Here is a 27,908-nt window from a genome sequence, read left to right on the forward strand (position 1 = left end):
AGGTATAAGTAATAGATAAGATTCTAGAAAATAAAATTATATGGATTTAAGAACAGCTAAAATTAGTTTGTTAAATGCTAAAAAATCTATTTAGCTTAAAAATTTACTATTTTTTCTGCTAAATATTCATTGGGCACTAAAAATTTCCAAAATATACATTTTATTCTTCAAGATATAAATTTTAACAGACATTTACATAGAAAAATAGAACAAAATTGCTAGTTGAGAAAGAAATTATTCTTCATAAACTTGCAATGCTCTTACCTAAGTCTTTTGGTCAAAATTCCTTAAATTTACATAATTTTTAGCAACATAACTAATGGTCAGAAGAAAGTTTTGAGGAATGGGTAACTGTACAAGCACACCAAAAAAAGCTTAAAAACTAAATGTCATGCAAAAACAAAACAAAAACGGTGACATAGCAAATCCAAACTGTAACAAAACAAACAACTACATAAAGATAGATATTTAGTATTACACTAGCATTCAAATAAGATTTATGGTCAATAATAATAAAAGCAGATGTGCATTATACTACATAGTTGGGGTAAGTCAAGTAAGGTCTGAAAGGGATAGTGGACTTAGTCAAAGGAAGAAATCTACTCAAAAATGAAAGTGAATTCTCCTTAGTATCCAACAAAAAAATGTTTTTTTTTTTTTTTTTTTTTAATTCTTTCTTTAAGTGAAAAATTGGTAGTTGGACAAAAACAAAACTTTTGCTTATTCAATTAATATTTTATTTCACACAGGGTTCGCACATACTAAGTTGAAATTTTTATTAGAAACCTACAATGACAAGAATGGAACCTATAAACGTGTTTGTAACAAATTTGAAGAAAATAAAAGACTTAACTCTGATATTTTTTTCTTTGAACTAAAAAATTAATTAATGCTAAGTCAAAAAAAAAAAAAAAAAATCGCAAATAGCAATTCATTTTACACAGTAACTATGTTTAGAACAGGCCTTTTTTTTTTTACTTTTAAAGTAGTTCTCTAGTAAATCCATTTTGCATTTTGAAATATTATTGAACTATGAAGCATATTAATAGTTATCTGATTCAAACATGTAGAAAAGTTTTTGCAATTGACTCTCCTGGCTTTAGATATCAAAGTATTTCCATTTGGGTAGGAGTGGTTTTTGTCGTTCTTTGACACAATATGCACTGAATATATACACCTTGACTCCTCCCAGGAAAATATTGAAATGACAGCCCTGGTTTTAAGTCAACACCAGAGCACCCTTTGCATAAAAAAAAAAAAAAAAAAAACCTCACATGCATTGCCAATAAAATTAGTACAGCTACAAAAGAAGAGCTTTGAAAGTGATTTTAATTGGTGAAACAAGTAGCCCATGAAATGGATTAAGTACTGTACGAACCCTGTCAAATTTAAGGAGGAAAAGGATAACTAAAAAACCTAAAAATGAGAAGAAGCAAAAAATTAGATTGTGTTACTGTTTTGGTGCATAAAATTTATAAGTGGACAGTTGAGAGCAAAACTGTTCAAGTTTTATCTCTGTTGAATAAAATTTTAACAAAAGAGCGAATTAATAAATGCAAATGCTGATAAAGTTATGCTAAAGAATAACTTAGAAAATGGGTGGTAGAAAAAGTTTTGGGTACGGAAAAAGAACACGGTACAGTTACAAAAAGAGATAGAATGCTACAATAGCAGTGGAAAAACATAAAACTTGAACAGTTTCATAAATTAATCAGCTTAAAGGATGCTCATACAATGACTACTGCTTAGCTTGACTTCAATACTTAAGTTCCCTGAAACTCGTACATTTAAATTAACAACATCCTTTTGTCATGTCTTACTGATTTTCTAATTTTATTTTCTTCTAATGTCATGAGTCTTTTTTTTTCCTTTTCAAAGCTAGGTAGTGACAAAGTGAACAAAATCATTTCTAATGTACTCATAAAACGTGAGAATATGGAAACTGTGCAGTTAACTAACATACTGATTCAACGGCATTCAGGAATGAATGAGAGGAGAAAAAATTGAAACTTTCTAGAAAAGTACGAAGTGCAGCATCTTTTACAATAACTTAGGTCAACACGATTAAAATAAGAGATACCAGTAGAACCGCATTTATCAAGATCTCAGGATCAAATTTCTACAGGACATAAAAACGCTTAAATAATAATTGTATAAATTATGATTGCAAAGCTATTAAGTGTGTCAACTATTTGTTTTTCATTTGGATTCAATGTACAGTTCCTGCATAGGCGGTAAAATAAATTATAGCAATTTAAAAAACAAATGGCCACTTTGGAACATCAGTCCAACACTACTGCTGCAGAACTGTAAATGATAAAAGTGTTTGTGAGAAATGATCCTCTGTACTTTGCTACATTGTTTTTTGATAGAATAAAAGATTATTCTGCTTACTTAATAATGTGTTTCGCTTAGTATCCATATTACCTGGGTTATCATTTATTCAGATTATCTTTGGTTCCAGTACGCCCAGAGAAACGAGGCTGTACAGAACTTGCTTCAATTCTGCTTTCAAATAGAACTGATTCAAAAAGCAATTTGAATGTCGCGTGCATTATATTTGGTTCTAAGGTGATTTCAAAGACATGTGGATACTTCGGATTTATGCGTGGAAATGTGAGATTCCAGCAAATTATGGAGTCAAACTAAGAGGTAGTAACTGCATATAGAAGCTATTGAGACTTGGGGGGAGGGGGGTGTAGTTAAACATTCTCAAAATGTTTGAAATTTATTTTTTAAATGACCTGCAGCTCTTTGTTTGAAAATCAAATGTTATTGAACTTGCTTGTTATAATGTCCACCATCCCCTTAAAAAAGGATTAAAAAATTATAAGAGTGCTTTGTAAAACATACCAAAAAGGGTAAAGAGAGCATCAGGTGTGACCTTCTAGTTTTTCAGAGCAACAGGTGGTGAGGCAGAGCAGAAGGTTGAAAGGATTCAGTGACCGAGCGAACGAATAAAGAAGTCCATTAGATTTTTTTTTTCGGTTTGGAAAAATACCAAGGCAAGGAAAAAGAAAGAAAAAAACCAAGATACATAAAATTATTTAGTGAATAAAACAATATGCACAGTCAAAAATAGAAAAAGCATCTGTATCTGACATGGTGAAATGCATCGAAAATTTAGAGTAAACTTAATTTTTGAAATGTTATGTTTTAATGAAAAGAAAAGAAAGCTTTTATTAATTCTATTATTAACTTTTAAAATTAAAACAGGATCAAGATTTTTTAAAAAAAATGAATTTAGTACTACCTGTGCTTCATGTCAAAGATAAAACTGCATTTGACCATATCAAATGAAATGTAAATAATGTTAAAACATTAATTGGAAGTTATGCTGAAAGGGTATCAACAAAAGGCTGAAAACAAGTCTTTTAAAAAGGCACAGCACAGAATAAGTTACAGCTACTCACATACAGTATAAGAATTGTAGAAAGCAGCATTGAGCAAGAAGAAAAATACTTGCAGGTAAAAAAAAAAAAATTCTAGTTCCTTTTTCTCTCTCCTATAATTTACAACTGAACAGGAAATGCACATGATTAAAGGATGGATTTAAATATAAAAAATGATAAAAATAACAAAACTTAAAAAATGGTACTTTCAAGTACAGGTAGAAATGACGAGTGGAGCACATTGACATGCAGCCTATTAATAAAGATTACTATAGTATAATATTACTTGATTCTACAACAATTGGTGTTTTAAGTGAGAGTAAACTAAAAGTGAACATCTGAAATGAACAAATATAATCTACAAAAAGTTAAATTCTATTCAGAAAGTCAATATAATTATGAAAAATGAAGGAGTCTTTTAATTACTACTAGGATGATTATTAGGCCACTCTGAACAAATTGCTAAGTTTTGGCAGCAATCTACAACCATACGATTACAACTACAAATAGAGGAAATTTGCCTTACTATAACATAAATTTTAAGTAGTTGGTAATAGAAATTTGATTTAAAGTGTCAAGAACATAACAGAATCGAAGCTAAAACGCTTGCCAAAATTCAAAATAATATACAGTGAAACCCCTCCTAACGGACACCCCTCTTATGCTGACAACTTTTAAATCCCAGATTCCAAGGCAAATAACATTATTAAACCTCGTCCAGCGGACGTCCCTCTTTTGCGAACAAAAAAATTTGTCACGTTAGTATTCGCATTAGAGGGGTTTTGCTCTATATGTTTTATAAATCAAAGAGTCTATGATAAATATAAAAACTAAGAACCAGCTTTTCTTTTTCTCAAAAATCAAAGTTACATTATGTCACAGGCAAAGTGCCATGACCATGTCAATGATTTCTATACCAGATAACTTCTTCGAGAAAAAACAAAACCTTGAAATTTTGGATAGCATGTATCTATTTTTTAAAGTCTTGGAGGCAAAAAATATGCTGCTATTTAACTGAGGGGGAGGGAAGCGCTTGGATCTATATAAGGGGTCCCAAAAAAACTCTTGCCTGCTTAGGAAAGGAGAAGCTATTTGCAGTAGCTTCCAATATTGGAATAATTTTTGGCAGCGTGATATTTTTTAAATTGCCCAACATGAACAATGTTTTCCATGAGCAAGAGCTTTTATTCCAATGTGTAACAGCTAATTCATAACTTCTTCGGATTTCAAGTTTTGTTTAGATTACTGTAAATTCAACAATCATTATTCAAGACACACAAAATGTGATCACAATATTATTCGAAAACAAACCAAACTACAGTCGAGTCCCGACTTATGTGAGGGATGCGTTCCAAGACTCCTTGCGTAAATCGAAATTTCGCGTTGTGAAAAAATATAAGCATGCAAGTTTTTTAGAAGCATACCAAATTCTTTTAGACATTTATAAACACTCCTCAAACTGCTTTAAAGTATTCCTCAATTGTACATTACAGTTTCTTACATAAAAACTGTACTTTTACTGTATTTGAAAAATAAGAAAAGCTGTTTTATTCAACATGAAATACTTTAAGATGCACAAAATGAATGCTCAAGGGGAGGGAAAGACCTTAAATAAAACAACACGGTACGCATAGTATGTAGTAATAATAAAATGCTGCACTATAACAGTACGTGTTGTGGACTACGAATTTGCGTTAACTATAAATTTGTTACTCGTGAAAAAATCGTGTTATAGCCATTTCGCGTAAGTCGAATTGCGTTGTAGCGGGAGTCGATTGTATACGAAATAAATTCTTCAAATACATCGAGCAAGACATTGTGCTTAGAAAACAGATTTGTGTGATGGGGTCACATTAAGTGCAACATATTCTGTAATTCAAAATGAAATACAAACCTCTTCATTAAGATTACTGACAAGCAAAACAGTGCTTAGAGGTGCAGCTGGCAGTCTAAGCCCAGCAACACCTAAAGCTGCAGCAGTAGTTGCTGCAGGTGACAGAGCAAAACTTCCGAGAGGCAACGCTGAAAGATCAACCACGTTTCTCACTAGTGGAAAGAAAAAAATGTTCAAGTTAGAAAAATTACGAGTTATATAGTGCACATTAAATATATGTAACAAAAAAAGACGTGTAATATTGTTTTCCCCAATAATTTAAAAACACAATCGGATTCTGAGGATTATTGAATGCTTTTAACATACAAGATTTTTTTTTTTTTTTGAGGTAAAAAAGTTTTTACTAAAAAACAATGAACATAATGTATACATACCCCTGCCAAAATTGCTTTTCCAAAATGAAATGAAATAATTTTATAATCAATATAAATGTGCATCTATGTATACCCTTTTAGCACTACATAAAAGAAGTTTATTTATATTTATACAATACAGTTGACAATTGATTTTACGAACCTGTTATTTCTCACAGCTTCATAAACAGTTTACCCAGGGTTCGAAAATAATATTATCGAAAATATCCGATATTTTGATACAAATAGAATATTTTGATATCTATCCAATATTTTCAAGTAGCACAAACTGAGTCTTTAAAATAGTAAATGCATCCTCAAACCACTCTTTATTTTGTCATATTATAACTACAATATCTACACTTAAAATTAAGGTTTCTTTCATTATTTATATCTAATATTTCAATTTACATTTCTACAAATTTCAATGGACTTAATTTAGCATTAGCTGTTCTACTCATTTTTCTTCTGTTAGCTACTTTTAGTTATATAACTTAGAAATAAATATTATACATTTGTCAGTGCACAATCATAAGACATTTTTTTTTTTTTTGAGCAATGTTTAATTAGGCACTTTTAACATGAATTAAAATTAATACATTACTAACTATTGGACCCGTGCGAATCATTTCATAAGGAATTTCGCTCTTTAAAAATTTCAAAGAAAGAACATTATGAAGAACCGAAAAAAGTAAGCGCACAAGAGAAGGCATGTAATTTGAAGACATCAGTAACAAAACCTCCTTAAATGTTGTGTTTTCAATGCAAACATAAACATCATTAAAAGTGTAGATGAGTGACTCGTGAAAAAGCAGTAATTGTGCATGTGAAAAAACACGTCGTGGCAAATACAGTCCTGCTCATGTGAGCATCTGACGGGAAAAAAAAGAAACATTAAAGAGTTATTTATTGGCACAGATTCGAACTGGCGCCATTGTGCACCACCAGGGCTCGAGATACACGGTCGCCCGTTCGCCACTGGCGACCAAATATTTTTAACTGGCGACTATGTTTTCAGCTTTTTAGTTTATTTTTTTCCCATGCTGTTTTTTTTTCTCCCCAGTCTGGTTTGTGTAATTAATTTGTATGTTAAACATTCTCTAAATGAACTTCATGAATTAGAATCTACTTCAGCCTCATTTGAAAATCACTTTAAAGACAGTTACATTGAATGGGAATTATTTAGGCATTCAACTAAGTAATGTTGATACCATAATATTTGAGACTGATAGGAAGAAAATAATCAATGGTGGAATAATTTATCTGCAGGAACGATATGTAGATGATGATACTGAACTGAAAAAAGGCACCTCAGTGTTTGACACCTTTACTTGGCCGATAGAAAATTTAGAAAATTTCGGGGAAACAGAAATCACAGTTCTTATCAAGCACTTCCAAAAACATCTTTTCTCCCACAATGGAATTCCATATGAAATAAATCTGAATTCATTACGAAAGAATGGTATGAATTTAAAGAATGGTAAGAATTTAAAGTGTTGCGACAAGGATTAAAAATAGAAGAGTTGCAACAAAATATACTTTTGAATTACAAACGATTTCCTCATCTTAGCCACTTCTTTGAAATCAATGCTGTTCTACCAACTTCAACATTATCTTGTGAACGTGGTTTTAGTCACATGAACTTAATTAAAACAGATATGCGGTCCACAATGGAAGCATCAACACTGAAGGACCTTCTGATGGTTCACATGAATGGTCCTTCAATTCAAGACTTTAACCCGCAAAGAGCTATGGACAAATGGTTTTTCAAATCCACAAAATCAAGACATACACAAGGACATATGACAAAAAAAGCAGCAAACAAACCAATGACTGGAGGAAGAATTCAAGAGAAACTTAAAACTTGTTCGCATCTCCCTTTTTTTTGCTTCATACATTTAATTCCCTGCCAATTTATGTCATTTCAAGTTGTAAGTATATGATTTTCATGTGTTTTTTAAAGTAACAGAAATGTAGCTTAAAAATTGAAGACTTTGAAAGCGGGGAGGGGGGGGGGATTTTTTTTGCTGGCTACCAGAATTTTCTGCTGGCTACTTGTTTTTTTCAAAAACCTCGAGCCCTGTGCACCACACTCCAGCAAACCTACCAATTGCGCCTTCCTTTTCAAATGCTATTCATTGAAGGAATGCATAATAAAAAATAGCAAAAAAAGCTTTTACCCGAAAAAAAAATAAGAGGAAGAAATGGAATTTGATTAAAGAATGAGGAAGATCTCACGTGGCGATTGAAACAAACATTCTAGAGAAATAATAAATTAAATTGAAAATAAGTGTTTTTATTTTTGAATATTGAACAATTTCCCATAGCAGGCTGATTTAACCATTTCGGCTTAAATGCCTGCTCATGTTTTTTTTTTTTTTTTATCGAACACTTAAAATTCAAAATCAAAACCAGTTGGACTGAGCCCATTTTTTAAGTGTAATTTTTCGAACGTATAGACAAAATGCATTGTTTTTTCAGCCGAAAGCAGAGAAGTAGAAAATGATTTCTTACTAATGAAGTTGATAATTTTAATGTTTAATATCGTATTCGAATAAATAATTAAAGGTTTACTGGGTGAAACTTGTAGTTTCAATTAGGCGTAGTATATTTTTATTTGTACAAAAAGTCGAACACTGCTATTTGAAAAATCTACATTTCAGCATACAATGAAAATGTTTCTCTGCACAAAAAGGATTCCCTTGAGGTAAATCTAATACTTTTTTATGCTAACATTATGCTTAGTGGTCTGGACGGAGTCAAAGCTTAAAAAGAAAAGAAGAACACCCTTCGATTAACAGTCAACTTATCTGAATGATAACTGTAGCCCGCATAAAAGAGTCGAAACACCAAGTAGCATTCCCATTGCATTTATTTTATTACCTGTGTTATCTGTTGTATGTTATGAGTACATGTAATGCGTAATATTAATGTAAATTTGCTATTATGTCAGACAGTCCGAGCTTGTACGAAGTTCAGATAGTTTGTAGCCAAACACTCTACCGAAAAAAACTTATCAATGTAACCGAACAACTAAGTCCAGTGCTTTTAAGCTTTATTAAGAAAAATCCACACAAGTTAATTTTTCATACCAAAAGCGATGCAAAAAATTGAAAAATTGTATTAGAACTTGGATTTAAAAAACAAAATCTGCATAAAAACTACAGGTTGTATCAAGGTTTTGCAACAGCAAGGGGCGTTTCCGAAAACTTGAGTTTTAGACCGTGAGTCTATTTTTCGTCATTAGCCGGCCTGATAAGTTTTAAAATGAGGGGGGGGGGGGCATTTCTAAGAGATAAGAAAGATCTGGTATACTGACAGAAAAATAATCCACAGAAATAATATATAAGATAAGACATTGAAGAGAAGTGTTTTTATTTTTGAAAATTTTTACGATTTGTTATCACAGCCTTCTTGAACCGTTATGGCTTAGATGGCAGCACGTGTTCATCATTTAACAGCACGGTTAAAATGCAAAATAACTTGAACTAAGTTCTTTCTTAAGCGTAGCTTTTCAAATGTAGTAAAAATGTGATAGGCTTTTTGTTTTTTTTGCAAAAAGAAGAAAAAAAAATATTTTACCCTTCGAATTGAGGTAGTAATTTTTTCTATTTGTACAAAGAGTCAAAAACTCATTAGAAGAATCTATGTTTCAATATACGATTTATTATTTTTTTCTGAACAAAAAACATTTCCATTGTAATTTGAAATCTTAAACCTGATACTTATATTTTCACTTACGTTATGCTTTAATTCTCTTACCGGAGCCAAAGCTTTAAAAAAAAAAAGCCTTACAATTAAGAATCAATTTAGCTCCATGTTGCATCAAGTGTCCATAACAGCAAGGAGCGTTTCCATCTCATTTATTCTATTCCCCCATATTTGTTATTAAGTGTTTATGCAATGCGTGATATTTCTCTAATTTTTTGATGCAGATTGTTCGGGTATGGGCCCGAACACTAATTCTCCTGGTTACCAGTCGAACACTCTGCCGATCAAGCTATTCAGCTTTGTCGGTCACAGTGCAAGTTAAAGTTATAAATTTAATCAAAACCTCATTCTGGTTCTTTATAAAATAGGTTTCTTGACAGAAAAAACAATTTTTAAACCGGAGGTCTCTTTTTCGTCATTAGTCTACACGATAAGCTTTAAAATAAGGTGTAAATCAAAGAAATTGATAAAGAATTGAGGAAGATTTCACGTAGAAACAAAAAACAGGCTACAGAAATAATATATAAAGATAATCTCATTAATATAAAATACAAGTAAAAAGAGAATATATAACATTGTTATATTAATGATGTATCAATGTATCATAAAAATGTAGTACATAACTTGTTGGTTATGTTTAATAATAAATAAAATATATTTCTATATGCTTAAAGTACTTTTTTTTATAGAAAATACCATAGTTGAAAAATAAATGTTGAAAATACCATGATATTTTCCAAACAAATATCGGATATATTTCGTGATATATATTGGCGAACCCAGGAGTTTCCCCAGTCGCAAAATGTATTTTATTGAAACAATCACTTTTCGTGGTACTCAAAGGTTCATAAGTCAAGCGTCAACTGTATAACTTTCCAATAATTAACAAAAACTCTTTAAGAGCAATGTTAATGTTGCTTACTTTATAGAAGTGTGAACGACCACCTTCTCAAAAAAAAAAAAAAAAATTATGGAACAGAACTTTCTCCTATGAATGTAATGCTAACGACCTCATTATCTTTGAAAAAAAAAAAAAAAAAAAAAAACTTTCCATTACTTTGCAATCGAAATTAGCAGATACAATCACAAAAGCGGTGCACCGTCCTTTTTAAGTTTACGTTGTTAGTAATATTTTACTTAAGAAGCTAAATACCATATCGCCTTTTTCTATGAAGTTCCTCAAGGAGGTTTTTCTGAAAACATGAGATTCAGGTTAGTTTCACATTTGTTTCAGGAGAAACACATTACCATCTAGATAGGACCTGAATGAAGTAACATTGTTGATGAAAAAGCAATTCTACCTCATACTTACGATTTAACTCTTTCCCTCTCCTTATTTTATTAAGGGATTAAATGTTTTTCTTGACTTTTGACAACAGCAAAGAAACTGTGGTCAATTTGGCAATCATTTCATATTAATTTTAAAAGAAAAAGATAATTTAAAAAAATCTAGAAATACTAAAAAAACACACACAACTTTAATTAAAAAACGATAAAACTAAAAAAAAAAAGAAAAAGAATTGCCTGAAAAAACAAACATACAGTGAAATACGTTGAACACGAAAACGTTTAACATGAAAAATCGGTTTACGCAAACTGGAATACGATCCGGACTGTATACTGCGCACTTAAACATAAATCTTTTAACACGAAATTCGTTTAAAATGAAAAAAATTTCCGGTCCTTTCAGCTTCGTGGTAAAACGTTTTCCACTGTACTAAATAATGCTGAATTTGCGTAACTTGTAATTAATTTCTGACATTTTTATTGGAGCATTAGAATTTCTGTATTTAATCCGCAAAAACATCCATAGTCAATTTTTCCATCTAAAGTATTCATGAAACATTGAAAAATTCTAATTTTTAATTAATATTGATGATTACTAACTTTTAAAAATATAAAAAGGGTTCAAAAAAAATTTTGAATACAAATAAGGGGTGTCAAAGCTACAAGATTACATTGTAAACATAAGTGGGCGAGTTTTACATGAGCGGATGCAATTGGATTCTGAAACGTCGACTAAAGAGTAAAAAACTGCTAAAGTGCGTAAAATGTTAGTTTAATCTGTAAAATTTGAAGGAGAAGGAGGGGATAAATTTAATTGGTGGGAGCATTTGTGAGCAACATACTTCAAAACTGTCCACAGCGATCCATAAATTAAAAAAAAAATATGTTACAATAAAGTAGCACATTTTATTCACATCTGCAAAAGAATTTAGTAAGCATTAAGCAAGACAGAAACAGAAAGTTAAACAATCAAGGCATTTCAAATTCAAAGAGCAAGATCAGATAAAATGAAGCAGAAGAGAACATTCATTATTAATTGGCAAATGCATTACCTCCGGCACCAGCAGCATAAGCTGTTAAAGGTGATCCTAATCCAGGGGCCGCAGCAAAGGGGGAAGCCAAAACACCCATTGAACCTTAGGCACAAAAGCATCGACCTTGTCAGACAACTCAGCGATTTATACAGTCATAATACATTTAAAGCTCAAAACAGAATAAATGCTTCAACATTAGAAACTTAACACACGATATTTTCACAGTAGGGCAATTCCATTTCAATAGACACATCACTTGTAGAACAAAACATTCTTCTAAGACTCCAAATATATTAGATTCAATGGTAGAAATAGGAATTAAAATCCAGGCATCATGATGGAGCCTAGTAACGTTTCCAGGCATCGAAACAAAAAACCTAAGTGCCATGTTAATAAAAAGTTCATATCATCCAAATATTTTATTTTAAATTTTATGAAACACGCTGCCCATCTCATACTTGCAAAATTTGAAAAAAATTGATTTTTCACAGTGAAAATTAATTGTATTTGAAAATTACTATTACAAATTCATCCTTCCGCCTAATCAAGCGTTTTAATCACACGGAGTCGGGAAAGAAAAGCTTCAGCAAGAATTCAAAACTTTAGGCATCATATTCAACACTTAGAGCAGGAAATCTAGGCATAAAATCAAAATTTTTGGTTGAAAATGCGACTGACAACCGCTTATTTTTGCACGGGTTAATCTTTTATTTCATTGCATGAAAATTTTATGAAGTATCAGTACTATTACTACTTCATGTTAAAGCAAGATTTCCAGAAGCCATACATATAACTTTTTGGCTCAGTAAGAATTGTACAGCATTTTGTAATATGTCAGTTAACAAGCCATTTAAATATTGCCTCTGGAAATCTTCAAAATTCAATTGCATTATGGAGAAGTGGAGTCCATGTCTTTCTAAATTCAAGCAACCTGCTTTCAGCAAGGTTGCCGACTACTATACCAAATGGATTAGCCCATAACAAGGATGAAACTGCAGTCTCTGGATGTGATAATCGGGCTGTCAGTATATTGCACGTGGTTCTGCTTTAGCCCTGGCTTAAGGTTGTTAACTTTACTTACCGTTTATATGATAAATTTGGAGTTTTTGTAAAGTGTTTTGCACAACAGTTGATATGGCTATTAACCATGGAACTGTCCAGTAATTATTTCACAAAAGTTAGACAAGTTTAGGAAAAATGGCATGAAACTTAATAATGAGAAGATATGGTTAGCAGTCAGGATTTTTCACTATGCAATTAAGCAAGTTATTTACAAAATTAACAATAAATAGTACAAAAAAGTAACAAAATACAGATAATATTTAGCACACTTAATACCGGGGAAAAAGGGCGGGCTCAGTAAGATTTTTATGATTTCATTTCCAAGAATCACAATGCAAGATAAAAGACCCAAACTATTAATAAATTTAGATTAAAAATGTACATAGATAAATCACTTCACAAAATTTTAAACTCAGTTCTAACATAAAAGACTAAACAAAACTTACTAAAATGTTTACCTGGTAATCCCAGGTTATCCAAAGCAGGATCTCCAATAGGCAGGCCAGGGTTCGTGAAGTCACGGCTTTTATCATTGTTATATTTGACATTCAAGTTGGTCAGTTTCGAATATTCCACTCTTAACGTACAGCAAGAATTGTAAATATTCTGCCCGTCTAAAGACTGATAGAAAGAAGATTTTTAATTATGATTGAATAATCTGCATACATACATCTACATTGGGAAATTTTATTACGTTACTTACCAGTTTTGCAGCTTGAGCTGTGATCACATCAGGATATTGTATTAAGGCCTGGAATGTGCCTGAAATATATTGGGATAGTAACGTCTTTAAAAAAAAGTTCATTGAAGGAAAAAAGAATGCACAAAGACAAAAAATCACTTGAATTTTGAAGTCTTTAATTTAAATTATGTTTTTCCACCCTACTCGAGTTTCTTGTTCATACAAATGGACCGGAATGGATATTGAAAAGAAATTCGCACCTATCATACTATGACCGGTGATTTTCTAGATTGAGTAATACAAGGCATATCTATAAAAAAAGGGAAGGTCCTTAGGAAATGGTAATAAGATCTGGTTATTATGGCAAATTTTCACCTGTACGCTTATCATAAAGATTAAATTTAGTTATACCTTTATGGTATTATTTATTTCTTATCAATCTTAAATAATGGGAATCAGCAATATGGAAAATTTGTATTTGGATGAAGTTTTGCTTTTTTAGTTCAACTATGTTGATGTTTTTACCTGAAAACACCTCCCCCTCCCTTCTTTAAAAGTAAAATATGCTCAAGTTAATCCTTGAAGGAATGACAAAAATTTGTTCTCTTAATAATAATTTTAAACAAATGAGTTAGACTTATTCTCGTTGTCATGATAATCTTAATAATCAGAGCAACATCAACCTTGGTCAAGTGAGCAAAAAACAAATTCATGATAGCACAATAACTAGTTTAAAATCCAGAAAGATCAAATATTACCATCTGTAAAAAATAATAACAGAGACTTACCGCTTTTTGTAAAAGTAACAATTTTCAAAACTCTACCAACTCTTGAAAATATCTACAAGTACGAAATGAAAGTTAGAAACATACACAAATTCATCAGTTGTGGTACAAAAGTTAACCATCAAGTAAATGTAACAAGAAAAAATAACGTTCACATAACTAAGCATATGATTCTTTGTTCCAAAGCAGAGTTGTTCGGAAGTTAAGATTTAAATGTCTGATGCCTACGCAAATTCTCAAATGATTCCAATGGGTAAATGAAATAAATTTCTTTCTAGCATCACTTAAAATGGATATTCTGGAAAAACTAATGCAAAATTTTACATTACAATTCAAACTGCTGAATTAGGTCTTGTGTACAAACGTATTTCATGATTTTGGGATTGCAAAAGGAGAAGTTTTAAGAGGAAAAATAAAAAAATCTGCAAAGCATGCATTTAAATTGTAGAAACATAACATGATCAAGAAAATAATGAAGTTCTTTCCAATATTTTTTATTAAAAATATATAGGCACTCAAAACAAACTAGCAACTATCTTAAATGATAGTCAAACAATGAAAATAATCTTAACTTTAGACTTTGGTTACATAATAATAAAGCATTGCTGTACTTGAGCATAAATCAGTGATTATTGATTTTCTGTTACTCTTATTCCTTCCTTACCAGAAGACAGTACATTTTATTGAGCAAAACTGCATTAAAAATAAATAAACATTTTTTCTTAATGCTCCAACTAAAATGGAATACATGGAAAACAAACATTGAAGGTGAATTTGACCATTTTTCTCATAATCAGGGTTAGAAAATATGATATTTTCGAAAATATCCTATTTATATATATATATATATATATATATATATATATATATATATATATATCCAATATTTTCAATCAGCACAAACTAAAGTCGGCAAAATAGTTAGTCCTATATCATTATTACAATGTGTTGATTTAAAATTAAGGTTGCTTTCATTACTTTTATCTAATATTTCATTTTACATTTTTAACAATTTTAATGGAGTTAATATAGCATAAGCTGTTTTATTCATGTTTCTTCTGGTAACTACTTTTAGTTATATGACTCAGAAATAAAAAATACGCATTTAGTCCCTGCAGTCATAAGATATTTTCTTTTTTTTCTGAACAATGTTTAATATTTAATTAGGCACTTTTAATATGAATTAAAATTGTTACATTACTATTATTTTTATGAATATAAAATAAAAAGGAATATTATATTACTTTGCAATCTTAATGATGTATTAATATATCACAAAAATATAGTACATAATTTTTTGGTTATTTTCAATAATAAACAATATTACTATAATTAATAATAATTTTTAAATTGAAAATACCGTAGTTGAAGAATAAATATTGAAAATATCAAAATATGATATTTTCAAAATAAATACTGGATATATATCGATTGATATATATCGGCGAACCCTGCTCATGTTAAAATTTTTTTTTTAAATTTTAAATCACTCCCTTTTCTGCATGTAAATGCATGAATACATGATTTTTAGAAGAGAAAGATGAAAATATTTCGCTTTAACAAAATCACAAGCAATACAAAATACTACCTAAAAAGGCTGTGCACTACCTGATATAGGATTTCTAAAGTAACTGGATACAATTGGTTTTCGACTATAACCCTGAGTACAGTATTTGGTCCACCTTGAGTTTCTGATGATGTGTGATTCGCTAAAGCATGCGCAGCTTGTAAGGCCGCTTGTGTTGTGACATTCTAGGGGAGATAAAACATACATTTCAATAACTTTATACAATAATGCAAGTTTAATATTGCCACTATTATTTACAATTTAAAAATAACCACAAACTATTCCACATACTTCTTCAATTTTGCTCAAAAGGTTTTTTTTTTTTACAATTTCAACTGGAGGGAATGGGGGGGGGGGGCTGAAGTATGTGGTGGGGTAACAAACAAAGTGCAAGCAGTGGTGTTCCCATAGGGTATACTCCATAAACGCCGTATACTCTCAAACATTTTTTAAAATTTAACATATACCCAAAAGTTTAAAAAATTTTCATATTATGACATATTATGTATATGATTGCATACACATATTGTGCATAGCTGATTACTGGGAGTATACCCTCAGAACTTTTGATGGGAACATCACTGAGTGCAAGCATGTAAACAATTTCATTACATGTTCATTTAGAATTAAAAAAAAAAAAAAAAGCTTAAAACAAAGTTCCTAGCAAATTGATAGATAATCAACCTTCAACATGTTTTGCGCACAAGACATGTATAGAAAAGTAACTTAAGTCAATAATAATTGCCAATCAATTTTTATTAACACTGATATCTAATGAGCAATACAAATAAAATACAAGATGTCTGTTTGAGACATGGGCATGGGCAAATTTGCCAGTAACTTTCACAAGTGTCAGACACAGGCCAATGAGTTAAGCGGTTTAAATAACATTAAACAAATATTGATTTTTTTTAAAGTAAAAAGTAAAGGGGCAAAGAAATAGCCCGGAAAATCACAAGCACTAACGTATGAATTTGCTATTTTAACGCTTATTTGTATATTTAATTCGTCATTTTTATGTTGCTAAATTAAATAGTCTTATTCTATCATTCTAAAAATGTTTCATTGTAACTTAACACTTACTCCAGTTGGGTGTGAGTTGTCTGTCTTTAGTTCTTTGTGGTTGGAAAATTGGACATAGACATTACGCCCACGGACAAACGGGGCTCCAGAATTTGCATAGTAGTTGACCATGGATGTGGCACATGTTTCATCTGCCATTTCTAAAAATGCCTACAAATAAAATATTTACATTACAATAAATCAATGCATATATTTGTGTCCCCTTTATATTTATTTCACATGCAAATAAATGAAAACAAAATAAAAATAAATTACTACAGTAAATGTCTCCCCATTTATATGAAACACAAAATGCATGAATTGGAAGAGGGAGACCATAGTACTGCTTTCAGGGTGATGGTTTTTCATGACAACACAACCCAGTGGCAGAAACACCATAACACCGGAACATTGTCGCAGACAACGAAACTTTATCATGGACTGTTCTGTCTGCGGTAAAAAAAAAAAGGTTGTCTGCAAAAAGATAGATGTTAGGTGGCAATTCTAAAATTGCTTACATTAATAAACTTTATTATTTACCGCTTTAACACTTTTAAGCCTCCATTTTGAAAAATGTAATCTGTTTGCATTCAATATGAGAATTGAATTTTGAGTCCTTTTCTTTCCCAAGCTAACTTCGCTTTATGTAGAGGCAAATAAATGCAAAGTCTATTAAAACCATCATTTAAAGATTTTAAAATGAAATTCTGTTTTTGTTTATGAGTTAAAAATGTAAATGCTGAATAGATGGCTTAAGTTTAGTTTTGCTTTCCACAATATCAATAGATATTCATGATATGTTTATCATAGGCCTCTAAAATGCAAATAATTTAAAAATTCTAAAATAATTTCAAAAAATTAATTTCATTTATGAACCCTTTTTAATACTTTTGGAGCCTTCACTTTGAAAATAGCGATCTCTTTGCATCCGTTATGAAAATCGGGTTTTTTGAATTTTTGGTGTTTAGTATGCTTTGTTAAGAGGTAAACAAATAAAATATTCTTATGAATTTATTAAAATCACGAAATTTAAAAGTTTTAAACGAAATACTGAGAGTTTTAAGAGTTTCAGAGAGTTAAATGCCGAACCACTGCCTGAATTTTATTTTGATTATTTTTTTTGTTTCAATTATTTTAAGTATGTGCGCACGGAATTCCGAATTAACATTTATAGCATAATTAAGCATAATGAAGAATGGTGTAGGCATTAATACTTAAGGGGGATCCCCTCTCCCAAAGAGTGATGCCACTTAGGGAGGTGCTCTGTTTTTTTTTTGGGGGGGGGGGGGGTCACCTCCTGCCATGTTTCAAATAAATTATGTTTTTAATTTTTAATTTTTTTAATTGAAACTAGGTGCAAATTTTGCAGACAGATTATGAAGTTCTAAAAGCTTGTCACAGACAGCTACAAATCTTTGCCACTGGGCAACACAGCCATTAAGTGTAGGATCCCTCTAAGAAAATTCATTCTGAAACATCTTTAGGCAGTGAGAAACCTTGAACTGAGGGGACAAAAATATTTTTCTGTGTCAAAAGAAGAGCACTCCCTATAAACCGGTTTTACAGGTTTATCGTTTATTTCATATTAAACGTACTGCACTGTATTATGCACCTAAAATGAGCAGAAGTTAAAAAACAATTAATGGAGATTGCAGGGCTCCCAACACATTTTAGCTTTAGAAAAGAGTAAAAGAGGACCATTTTCAATCAAAAAGAGGACCTTGGGAGGACCACTCATAGTTAAACCCAGGGAAGCACCAAAAGGCAAATTAGTTGCCAGCTGGGGCTAAATTCATGAAGATAATTTGTTAATTAACTATAATAATGATACAATTCCTTTATCACCTGTGAAACTGATCTTTTCATCCATTGAATAAAATTATTTACACAAATGTTTGGATGGGAGGGGGGGGGGCACTTAGTTCAGCACTTAAATAGGCATAATGATACATTTTGACTTGAACCAGGGATGCTGGTAGTCTCACTGAAGGATAGATGAAGCTTAAAATTATTTTTATGTTTTTCTGTCTTGTAATACTTCTTAATAGCGTTATCATACACCAAACAAAAAAACAATATTCTCTTGTTTTCTCCAGTTTCTAATTTTGTTCCCATTTTCATCAGTTTCATCGAACTATTTGCTGAGAAATTTGCACTTCCTCATGACTCACACTGAAACCTAAAAAATATTGTTTTTATTTTCAACAAAGCTACAACTAAGTTTATAACAAAATCATTTTATATTTGAATTTTAAATTTAATCTCTTATCACAGTTCAAACCCTTTAGGGAGAAAAAAAAAATTAAGCACTTTTCAAGAGTAAAAAAATATTTTTCAAGGTACTACCCTAAATTCGCACTATAAATATTACATGCAGATTTCATTTAATGCTAACATATTAATAACAGAAAGTACTATAAAAAGTATAGGAAAATAAACTGCTTTTTCTACAAGAGATACACTTTGATAAAAGATCTACTGTATTGAAAGTTTTCCTAAAAATGTCTGAAATGCTTAATCACAAAGAGAAGCAGATCACATGAGGCTTAGTTTTGCAATTTTCATATTCAAAGTATATTTTCAAGAATCATAAAGCTTAGATTTAAAAAAAAAACTCCATGATTGCAAGGCCATGAGTGCTTTGAACTTTTATGGGGGGGGGGCTAATACCCCTCTTTAGCAGGCATGATGACAATAAAATGATGTACATAAATTCAACTTTATAAAATTTTATAATTCAACTTTGTTTCAAATACAAACACTAAGTTAAAATGTTATGCACTCAACTGTTTACATTTAATATCCCTCCCTCCCCCTATAAAAAACAGTAATAACCGAAAATAAGCTATTAATAATTAAAATTATGTTTGCAAAACTAGAAATTTGAATTAAAAACAAAAAGTTATTAATTTTTTAGTTATTTTAATGAAGATTAAAATCGAGTTATCTAATGTAGCATGTCAAAACAACTTCAAATTGCCAAAAATATAAAAATATTTATTAGATGCAAAACGATTGAAAGTTCAGATAAGCAAATTTTCAGGAACCAAGTTCAATTTTGGCATATTTCCCATAAAATAAATGTATTTATTTTCTACTAAATTAAACATAAAACATGCTAATCTAAGGTAGCATTGGGAAAATAACATTCGATTGGGCAAAATATTTTAATATTTTCATGATGCAAAAAGATTGAAATTTCAAATGCTAAAATTCATTTTCCGCGAAGTCAGAGTAAGTTCAATGTTGCCATGGTTTCCAAAATAATTACTTCGTTAATTATTGAAATTAAACGAAAAATAAGCTAATCTAAAGTAGTTTAGGTCAAAATAACTTTCTACTGTCAAAAACAATAAAATATTTTCAAGATGCAAAAGGATTGAAATTTCAAACGCGAAAAGTAGTTTTCCGCGAAGTCCGAGTAAGTTAAATGTTGTCATGGTTTCCAAACTAATTCTTTCGTTAATAATTGAAATTAAACGAAAAATAAGCTAATCTAAGGTAGCACATGTCAAAATAACTTCCGATTGTAAAAAACATCAAAATATTTACAAGATTCTAAAAGGATTGAAACCTCAAACACGAAAGCAATTTTTCACGATACTGCATATCGAACATATGTTCAGAAAATTGCACTGATGAAATATTTTTAAAAGAATTACAAGCAATCTAAAGCATGTTTTAGATTGCTTGTAATGATTTTTGAAAGAGATCAAGCAATGAAGAAACTTTTCATACTTTTACAAGGCTTTCAAGCACTTGGAAAAGGAACTCTTTTTTTTTTTCTTCTTTTTCTTTTTTCAGGAACTTTTCAAGGTTTTTCAAGGGCATAAAATTTACAAACATATGCGCCTGTAAAAAAAAAAAAAAATGGCGCATGCGCCACGAGATTACTTCCGAATTCATTTGCAAAAGAGGTGGTTCATAGCAGCGTTACTATTACAGTCAAACGCACAACAACTCTAAATCCCAAGGGACCGGCTAAAACGTTCCGAGTTATGGGAAGTTTCCACAACAGTCTCAAGAGCTTGGGATCCAATGAAAAGTTTGAGATAAAGGAATATTCTAGTTATCGAGATCCGAGATAGAAAAGTTCATTCGTTACTGCAAACGTGAGGCTGAAATTCCGAGAAATATCGGTAGCACCCTGCTCCGCGATTCGACGTCATAACTCCTCCCCCAAACCTCTTTTTTAAGAATTTCCATGCTGCAGCGGTTGAAGGAGAAGTAATGACGTCAATCTGAAGCGAAATAGTAATACGGGAAAGTCAGGTTAAGGCCGCGTATTTGGGTGTACAGTATCTTTTAACGTAATGGAAAACTTTTAAAATCTGATTTTTAAGTAAAAACAATATAAAAACAAAATGTTAACTAGTATGTTGTGGCCATCACGAAACGTTCTTCTATATTTTTCTTTTTTTTCTGATCCCTCCCCATGCTTGACGAGGAAGCAATATTCCCAACAAAAACAAAATTACACATGAAAAAACTTGACGACCATCCCAATGTCTGCATTATTGCAAAAGCAAAGCAAAGAGCGAAAATTGAAAGTTATTTTAAAAGCCTTGCTTGAATTAATTACAAATATTTTATTTGTTAACAAACATAAGATGGCAACAGTTAAACATTTTAAATCATTGAGATAATATTTCCGATCATTTCCATACAATTAAAATCACGAGAAATACGCAGACGACAATCTATTACGATTTATCTTTCTTATTGTTGCATTAATAAAAATATTTTTATTCGCAAAAAAAAAAAAAAAAAAAATCAACACCTCTTGGAGCGATTGGCGTCAAAATTGAACCAAAGCCTGTTTACATATGGATTCACATATATTCCAAATTTCAACCAGAACGTAGCATTACTTCTTGAGATAGGGCACTCACATTGGAAAAAAAGAACGGGCGATTGCGCTACCCCCTTTTTAGCTGTTGACACCAAAATAAAATCAGTTCTTATACCCACTAAGGGCTACTTGCCAATAAAATTTTCTTTCATTCCGTTCATTATTTCTTGAGATACAGCAGTCACAATTGACGACAAAAAACGTTCTATAGCTCAACCCCCGTTTGAGTTATTGACACCAAAATTGAATCAGCACCTGTTCCTGTTAATACCAACATATGGACCAAATTTTGTTTGATTCCGCCAGTTACTTCCTGAGGAATAGCAAGCACGCGTAACTCGAAAAACGTCCCATTGCTCCACCCCCCTTGGAGGAATTCGCGCCAAAAACTAATGGGCACAAGTTCCCATAGGGGCACATATGTGTACTAAATTTCGTTCGATTTCATGCGGTAGTTTTTGTTGTAGAGCGGCCACAAAAAACTGGTCACACACAGACGTGACACACATACATACACACACACACACACACATACATACACACACACATACATACACACACACACACACACACACACACACACACACACACACACACACACACACAGACATTTTCCAAAAATGGTCGAAATGGACTCAGCACACCTCAAAACGTTCGAATCCGTCAAAATTCGAAAATTTGCACGAATCCAATACTTTCTTCTATATATTAGATATAGAAGAAAGTAAAAAGCGGTCTAAAGCGGACTTAACCCTAAAAAACGGACTTTGGCGGAAAAGCGGACCATTTGGGAGCACCGAGATTGGAGGAGATTTTTTTCTTTCATTCATTAAGTTTTTAAATTCTTAGCCAAAAATAAAATTATGGTTTTTTCCTTTCTAAATGTTCCTAATTTTTTATTTTTTAGAAATAATAATTCTTTTGGTAACTTCAGAAAGTATTGAATAGAATAAATGAAAATAGATCTCTTAGCAGCAATCATTATAACATGGAAGTAATTTACAATAAGGAAAAGAAAAAATGAAAATTAAAACAATATTTTTTAACTGAAAGATATCAAATTGTGCTATTTCTCTTTTTAAACACATTTAAATGAATAATTCTGTCATATCTTTCCATTTTGTCACAATTCTACTTCACGTTAAAAAAAAAAAAAAAAAAAAAAAAAAAAAAAAAAAACTCATCAAGTGCAAATTGAAAGGTCATGCAAGGTTGCAAGTCATGCCCCCCCCCCCCCCCATGTGAATAAAAATAGCCTGAAGCAGCATTTTGAGGATTTCCAAGAAATTCTCCCCCGGAGAAGAGAATCCAAACACATTTCTAGTAGGGTATTAGTCTTATGATTCCATTCCGCCAATGTCTGTGCCTAAATGCAAGTAAGAACCCTTTCAAAACCAGAAGCTAGGTCCACCCTTGCCCTCAGTCAATGTTGTCTTAGCTAGTATTTTTTTTATTTCTTTATTATTTCACAACATGGTTTACTTGCTTTCACTTCTAGAATAAGATGGCAGTTTCTGGGAATTTGGTGCACCCTGTAATTAATAACACTTTCTTCTTAATTATAATAAAAGAAAATTGAGAAAAATTACTCTTCATAAAATTGATCTTATCAATAACCCCCCCCCCTCCTCTAAAAAACAACAACATGGAAACCGGTAAAAAAATCGGGGAGTGGTGTTTTCTTTCATTTTATATCCCCCCACCCCAAGATCACAACTGCTAATTAACAAGATGAGCATCTTGACCTTGTCCTTGAGTGTTTAGAACGCGCGATCTTCAGAAACATTTTTCATCAGTGAAATTCTTTGCACGTGAAGCAGATCAAGGCCATTGAATTCCACTAGCCTTGCAGAACGATAATACAACATTATCCAACGTTTACGGATCGCCGAACCCTAGCCAAACACGTGCAGAGGACAAAAAAGACAACGTTAGATAAAGGAAGGAGAGGAGAGGGGGAAGAGGGAATTAAAAAGCCAATTGTTGGTGAAGCAGAGGGCGGGAAGAACTGCGAAAATGGCGCGTATATTTCCGTTTGGCGGGAAGGCAGGAACCACGCCGATGCCCACCTTCCCACAACCAGAATGGTGAGCCAACGTCCGTGACTCATCTTTCAAGGTCAGCAGGCCATGACACTCCTCCGTGTCTGATGGAACTCTTACTTTCAAATTCCTCTCCTCTCAGTTTGCAGCCAGTGGAGATGCCTATTTATTCTATTGGCGAACGTGGGGCACGAAAAAGTAATGGATCATCATTCACGTTTGTTGTGAAAAACACGCGAAGAACTAACAGTATCAGAAAACAAAATGTACAAGTTCACAAATAGCTGACTATTTTTATGAAATAAATGAAATTAACTGGTGGATCACATGTCTGTTCATTTCTAAGAAAAGCGTTAAGAGCTCTGTCAGCCTAAGTCAAAGACTAAGATGCAACTGATTTGAAAAATAGGATCTCAGTTTTACAAGGCATAAGGAGTAGAAAATACGGAGGGAGGAGTACTTCATCACTGTCTCTGAAAAGGATGTGCTGCTTAGGTACTGCTCTGTACAGGCTATGATCTCCTTGGTATATACGTACTTACATTATGTTATACTGGGATCTTTTTTGAGATGATTTTGAAATTCATCCTTTCAAAAGAACCTTTGGGACTTTTACAATGAGTTAAGTCCCATCCCTACCCTCAAAGTAAGACATTAGACTTCAACTGAAAGCACCTACACGTTCACATTTCGTTTTTACGAAATATCCTGAAAATTCAATTATCGACAGAAACCTGACTGTTAAGTTTCTTTTTTTCCAGCATTGGTCCGCTGTTATTACACTTCGAGTACTTCCCAAGATCCAGCACAAAGCGAACGTTTACTTTTTCGGTCTTAAAACTGTAAAACCTAATCATGAACACCACATATTTTAAAAACAATGTAACTTGCTTTTCTGTAAATAGTGTAGTATTAAACAAATTAGGTAAATTTACTGAAGTCTACATGTTATTTCCATCGCACTTACACACGATCCCCAACATCAACATTTTAGTTGATGTTGGGGTAGTAGTAGACTACCATAGTACCATATCATAGTTTAATCGACTACCATATGGAATTTTGCGATTCGAGATTAGAAATAATATATCATTGGTCAGTATGTTTTTTGAAAAAATCTCGATTATATCTGTTTTTTTATTAATTGAAAAAACAAAGACATGAATGCGTTGAGCACAAATATTAAAATTTTAGGAAGTAATTTTTGCTTACATAGTCTATTTTCAATATTTTACAAGTCTTAAAAATAATGTTATAAGAAGTTCGGTCAATTAAAACCAAATTACTCGTGAGCCCCATATTGCTGCTACGAGGTTTTACTATAGGTTTAAGCATAAATGGAGTATTTTCCCAGCATTCCAAATGAAAGTTCTAAAGCAATCCTATAGAGCACAAACGTGAAAAGTGCTCGAAACAAATTATCAAAGACTGACATCAGGAGGCTCATCACATACCTGATTCTTTCCTTTGAGGAGTAATACGTTAGTGACACGGCCAAATGCAATTCCCAGATGGATGATGTCTGTCTCACTGGCATCGCTGGATACGTTTCTGATATGAACAACGCGGGAAGGCTTGCCACATTGCGTCTTGTCGAGTTTTACCTGAAACCAAGTCATACTAGACATAAATAACACAATTTTTCTTTTAAAAAAAGGTAAAGATTTCCAAACGAAATATAGTTAACGTCACCAAATAAATCACGCATCCCCATACTAATAAGTTATACCATTATCACTTACATCTAATCTGCAAAAATCAAAATTTTTCTAATAGCCTAAAGAGTTCAAAAATGCTTTTTTTTTAAAAAAATTATCTAAGTAAGCACAAAACCCTAAAGAATGAAGGAAATAAATCTTAGACTAAATAACACATCAGTTTATTTCAACAGCAAACAATTTTTCTCCACTAAGAATTTCTCGAGTTTTATGCTGACATTCGGACCATTTTTATTAACAAAGCTTGAATTTCTAAAATTATCCATTGGGCGATTCTCGAAAAAATGTCTCGTGCATAACGATAAGTTTTTTATTTAATTCAAGCAACTATTAATTAAATATGGGATTAACTTTTATGCTTTGATAGTATATTAAAGCCTGTATTATTCCCCAACAGAATTATTTTTTGGAAGGCTTTGGTTAGCTGGAAAAAATTAACAACTTAGCCGGACGTTTTCGAGAATCGCCCTACTCCTATTAAGTGATCGATAAACGTGTCGCTGTTCATGCACTAAAACACGAAACGAAAAAAATAAAAATGGTACCCAATTGATAAGTTGATTAAAATGAGTGGTCCCTTTTAGGGTGATCCGGTCGAACTTCTTCCTTAGTCATTTCGACCGGTCACGTGGAGAAAATAACAACGATTCACCAATCAAATGGCAAATTCATCACGTGATAGAGTTAAAAAACGATGGAGAAGTCAAATCTGAGGCATACAAGCATCGGGTTGTTGAGCTCTTTTGTTAGTACAACGATGAAATTCATCGTGCATTAAATTCGAAAGCTTTCTTTCTTTTTTTTTAAATGAATGAACGGCAACTATTTCAGAGCATCAATACAATTCAAATACCTTTTTGGCGTCATTGTTGTTTTCGGTGTCGTTGGATTCTGGACTCATTGCAGACCCATTGCTGACGGCGCCGCCACTTTGCGAAAGCAGTTCATCAGTTCCACGCTGAAAAGAAGACAACTACGTAAGAAACTAAATCGGCTTCTCATGATTAATACACAATTGTCAATATGAAGAAAACTCTTTAAAATTTCCTTTCAAAAAAGGTATTTAATGGCTGTAGTTTGGCAAAAACAGTAGGAATTAAAACTTTTTTTGAAACATTTTTTTTATATGCATTTTCGTCTCCCCCCCTCCCCCATTTTTTTTTCTTAAACTGCACAGGAAACGATGAACAAATTAACGCGCAACAAATTAAGCAGAAAATTTTTTAGAATTGAGCAAGAGTTTCAAACCTTCCACAACCCCCTTTTTTTTTTTTTTTTGAGCAATCACGATTGCTAACTGTTTTCATTTGACCGTCCTTGAATTCCAGTTCCTTTTTCAACCCATCGCCTCCCTCTGCAGCACCACCGTAAAACGGCCTCTCGATGCTGCTCCTCTAGCGAAAACCGTCTCCAGGTTGCGTCCATATCCTACACACACAGGCATACATATACACCTACACACACACACACACACACTCGTGATTGCGAAAAACATAATTTAAATTCCAGATGTCAAAATTCAAATTAATTTATAATTTTTTTTTTTTTTTTCCCGGAGAGAAAAATTTCCAGAGGTCTTCGCCAAACCAGGGACAAGCTCTTTCCAGCCATTAATGAATAAGTTATTAAAAATGTCAAATTTTAATATCCGGTTCTGCTAAACCATGGGGAAAATTTTTTGAGCCCCCCCCCCTCCTAAAATTTTGTATATGGGCGCCCTTGAACTCATTAATTTAATTTAGAACTAGAAACTGTACAGGTAGGTTTAAAATAAAAAAATAAAATGCCATCGTAAATTCAGACTCCCCAATAGTGGACACTCCCCGTTAACGGACAAAAAACTTTGATCCTGACGGTGTCCGCTATTGGGAGGAAAAAAAAAACAGTTGTAATTTTAAAAGCAGTCATTCATTGTCTTTTTGAAGCTGGTTTGAAACCAATTTACATTTTATAATAGCAAACTAAATGCTTCAGGGGAAGTAAGTCACTCGACGTTAAATTCCGGTTATCACAAATGTGCCATTTCAACTGCGCTTGCGCGCGGGACTATGCTGATTTCGAAACTCTTGCTCAAACTAATGAAAAACATTTAAATTTGTTAATATGAGATAAGAACAAATAAAAATTAGAAATTACAAAGCTGTCTTTGATTTAGTTTTTTACGCCTCGGTAAAGATTGAGTTTTGCGTCTTAATTATTAATGGATTCGGAGCCTGATTTTTCTATCAAACAAAGGCCCTTTTCAGGGCCAAATTTTTAACCTCAGATGAGCGTACTCGATCTGCAGCATCACTTCCAATACAAAGCGGAACCCTCAACCTAAATACAAATGTATAATACTAAGCTGTTTACGCCTAACGTAAAATATCCGCAAAAGACGGATATCTGTAATATTCCGATCATTTTTGAAGTACATAACGTGTTTTATGTTTACGTTAAATAAATATTTCCAAACCAATAAATATTG

At 32.1% G+C, this 27,908-nt stretch overlaps 1 protein-coding gene across 5 annotated transcripts in view; it reads right to left on the reverse strand.

Annotated features, from left to right (window-relative positions):
- Nucleotides 1-27,908, reverse strand: part of LOC129216267 (polypyrimidine tract-binding protein 1-like) — a 128,606-nt gene that overhangs the window by 15,241 nt on the left and 85,457 nt on the right. For 3 of the 5 annotated variants that reach the window (XM_054850468.1, XM_054850470.1, XM_054850472.1), the window contains 10 exons: nucleotides 26,295-26,399; nucleotides 25,178-25,327; nucleotides 16,851-17,000; nucleotides 15,809-15,952; nucleotides 14,204-14,255; nucleotides 13,437-13,495; nucleotides 13,180-13,354; nucleotides 11,690-11,773; nucleotides 5,287-5,438; nucleotides 2,854-2,887 (listed from right to left, as the gene is read on the reverse strand). In XM_054850468.1, the coding sequence (XP_054706443.1) occupies nucleotides 2,854-2,887; nucleotides 5,287-5,438; nucleotides 11,690-11,773; nucleotides 13,180-13,354; nucleotides 13,437-13,495; nucleotides 14,204-14,255; nucleotides 15,809-15,952; nucleotides 16,851-17,000; nucleotides 25,178-25,327; nucleotides 26,295-26,399 (1,105 nt within the window). The remainder of the gene's footprint in view (nucleotides 1-2,853; nucleotides 2,888-5,286; nucleotides 5,439-11,689; nucleotides 11,774-13,179; nucleotides 13,355-13,436; nucleotides 13,496-14,203; nucleotides 14,256-15,808; nucleotides 15,953-16,850; nucleotides 17,001-25,177; nucleotides 25,328-26,294; nucleotides 26,400-27,908) is intronic. The other 2 variants (XM_054850469.1, XM_054850471.1) reach the window with 2 other exon arrangements.

This window comes from Uloborus diversus, chromosome 2 (assembly GCF_026930045.1).
Source record: "Uloborus diversus isolate 005 chromosome 2, Udiv.v.3.1, whole genome shotgun sequence".
NCBI lineage: Eukaryota > Metazoa > Arthropoda > Arachnida > Araneae > Uloboridae > Uloborus > Uloborus diversus.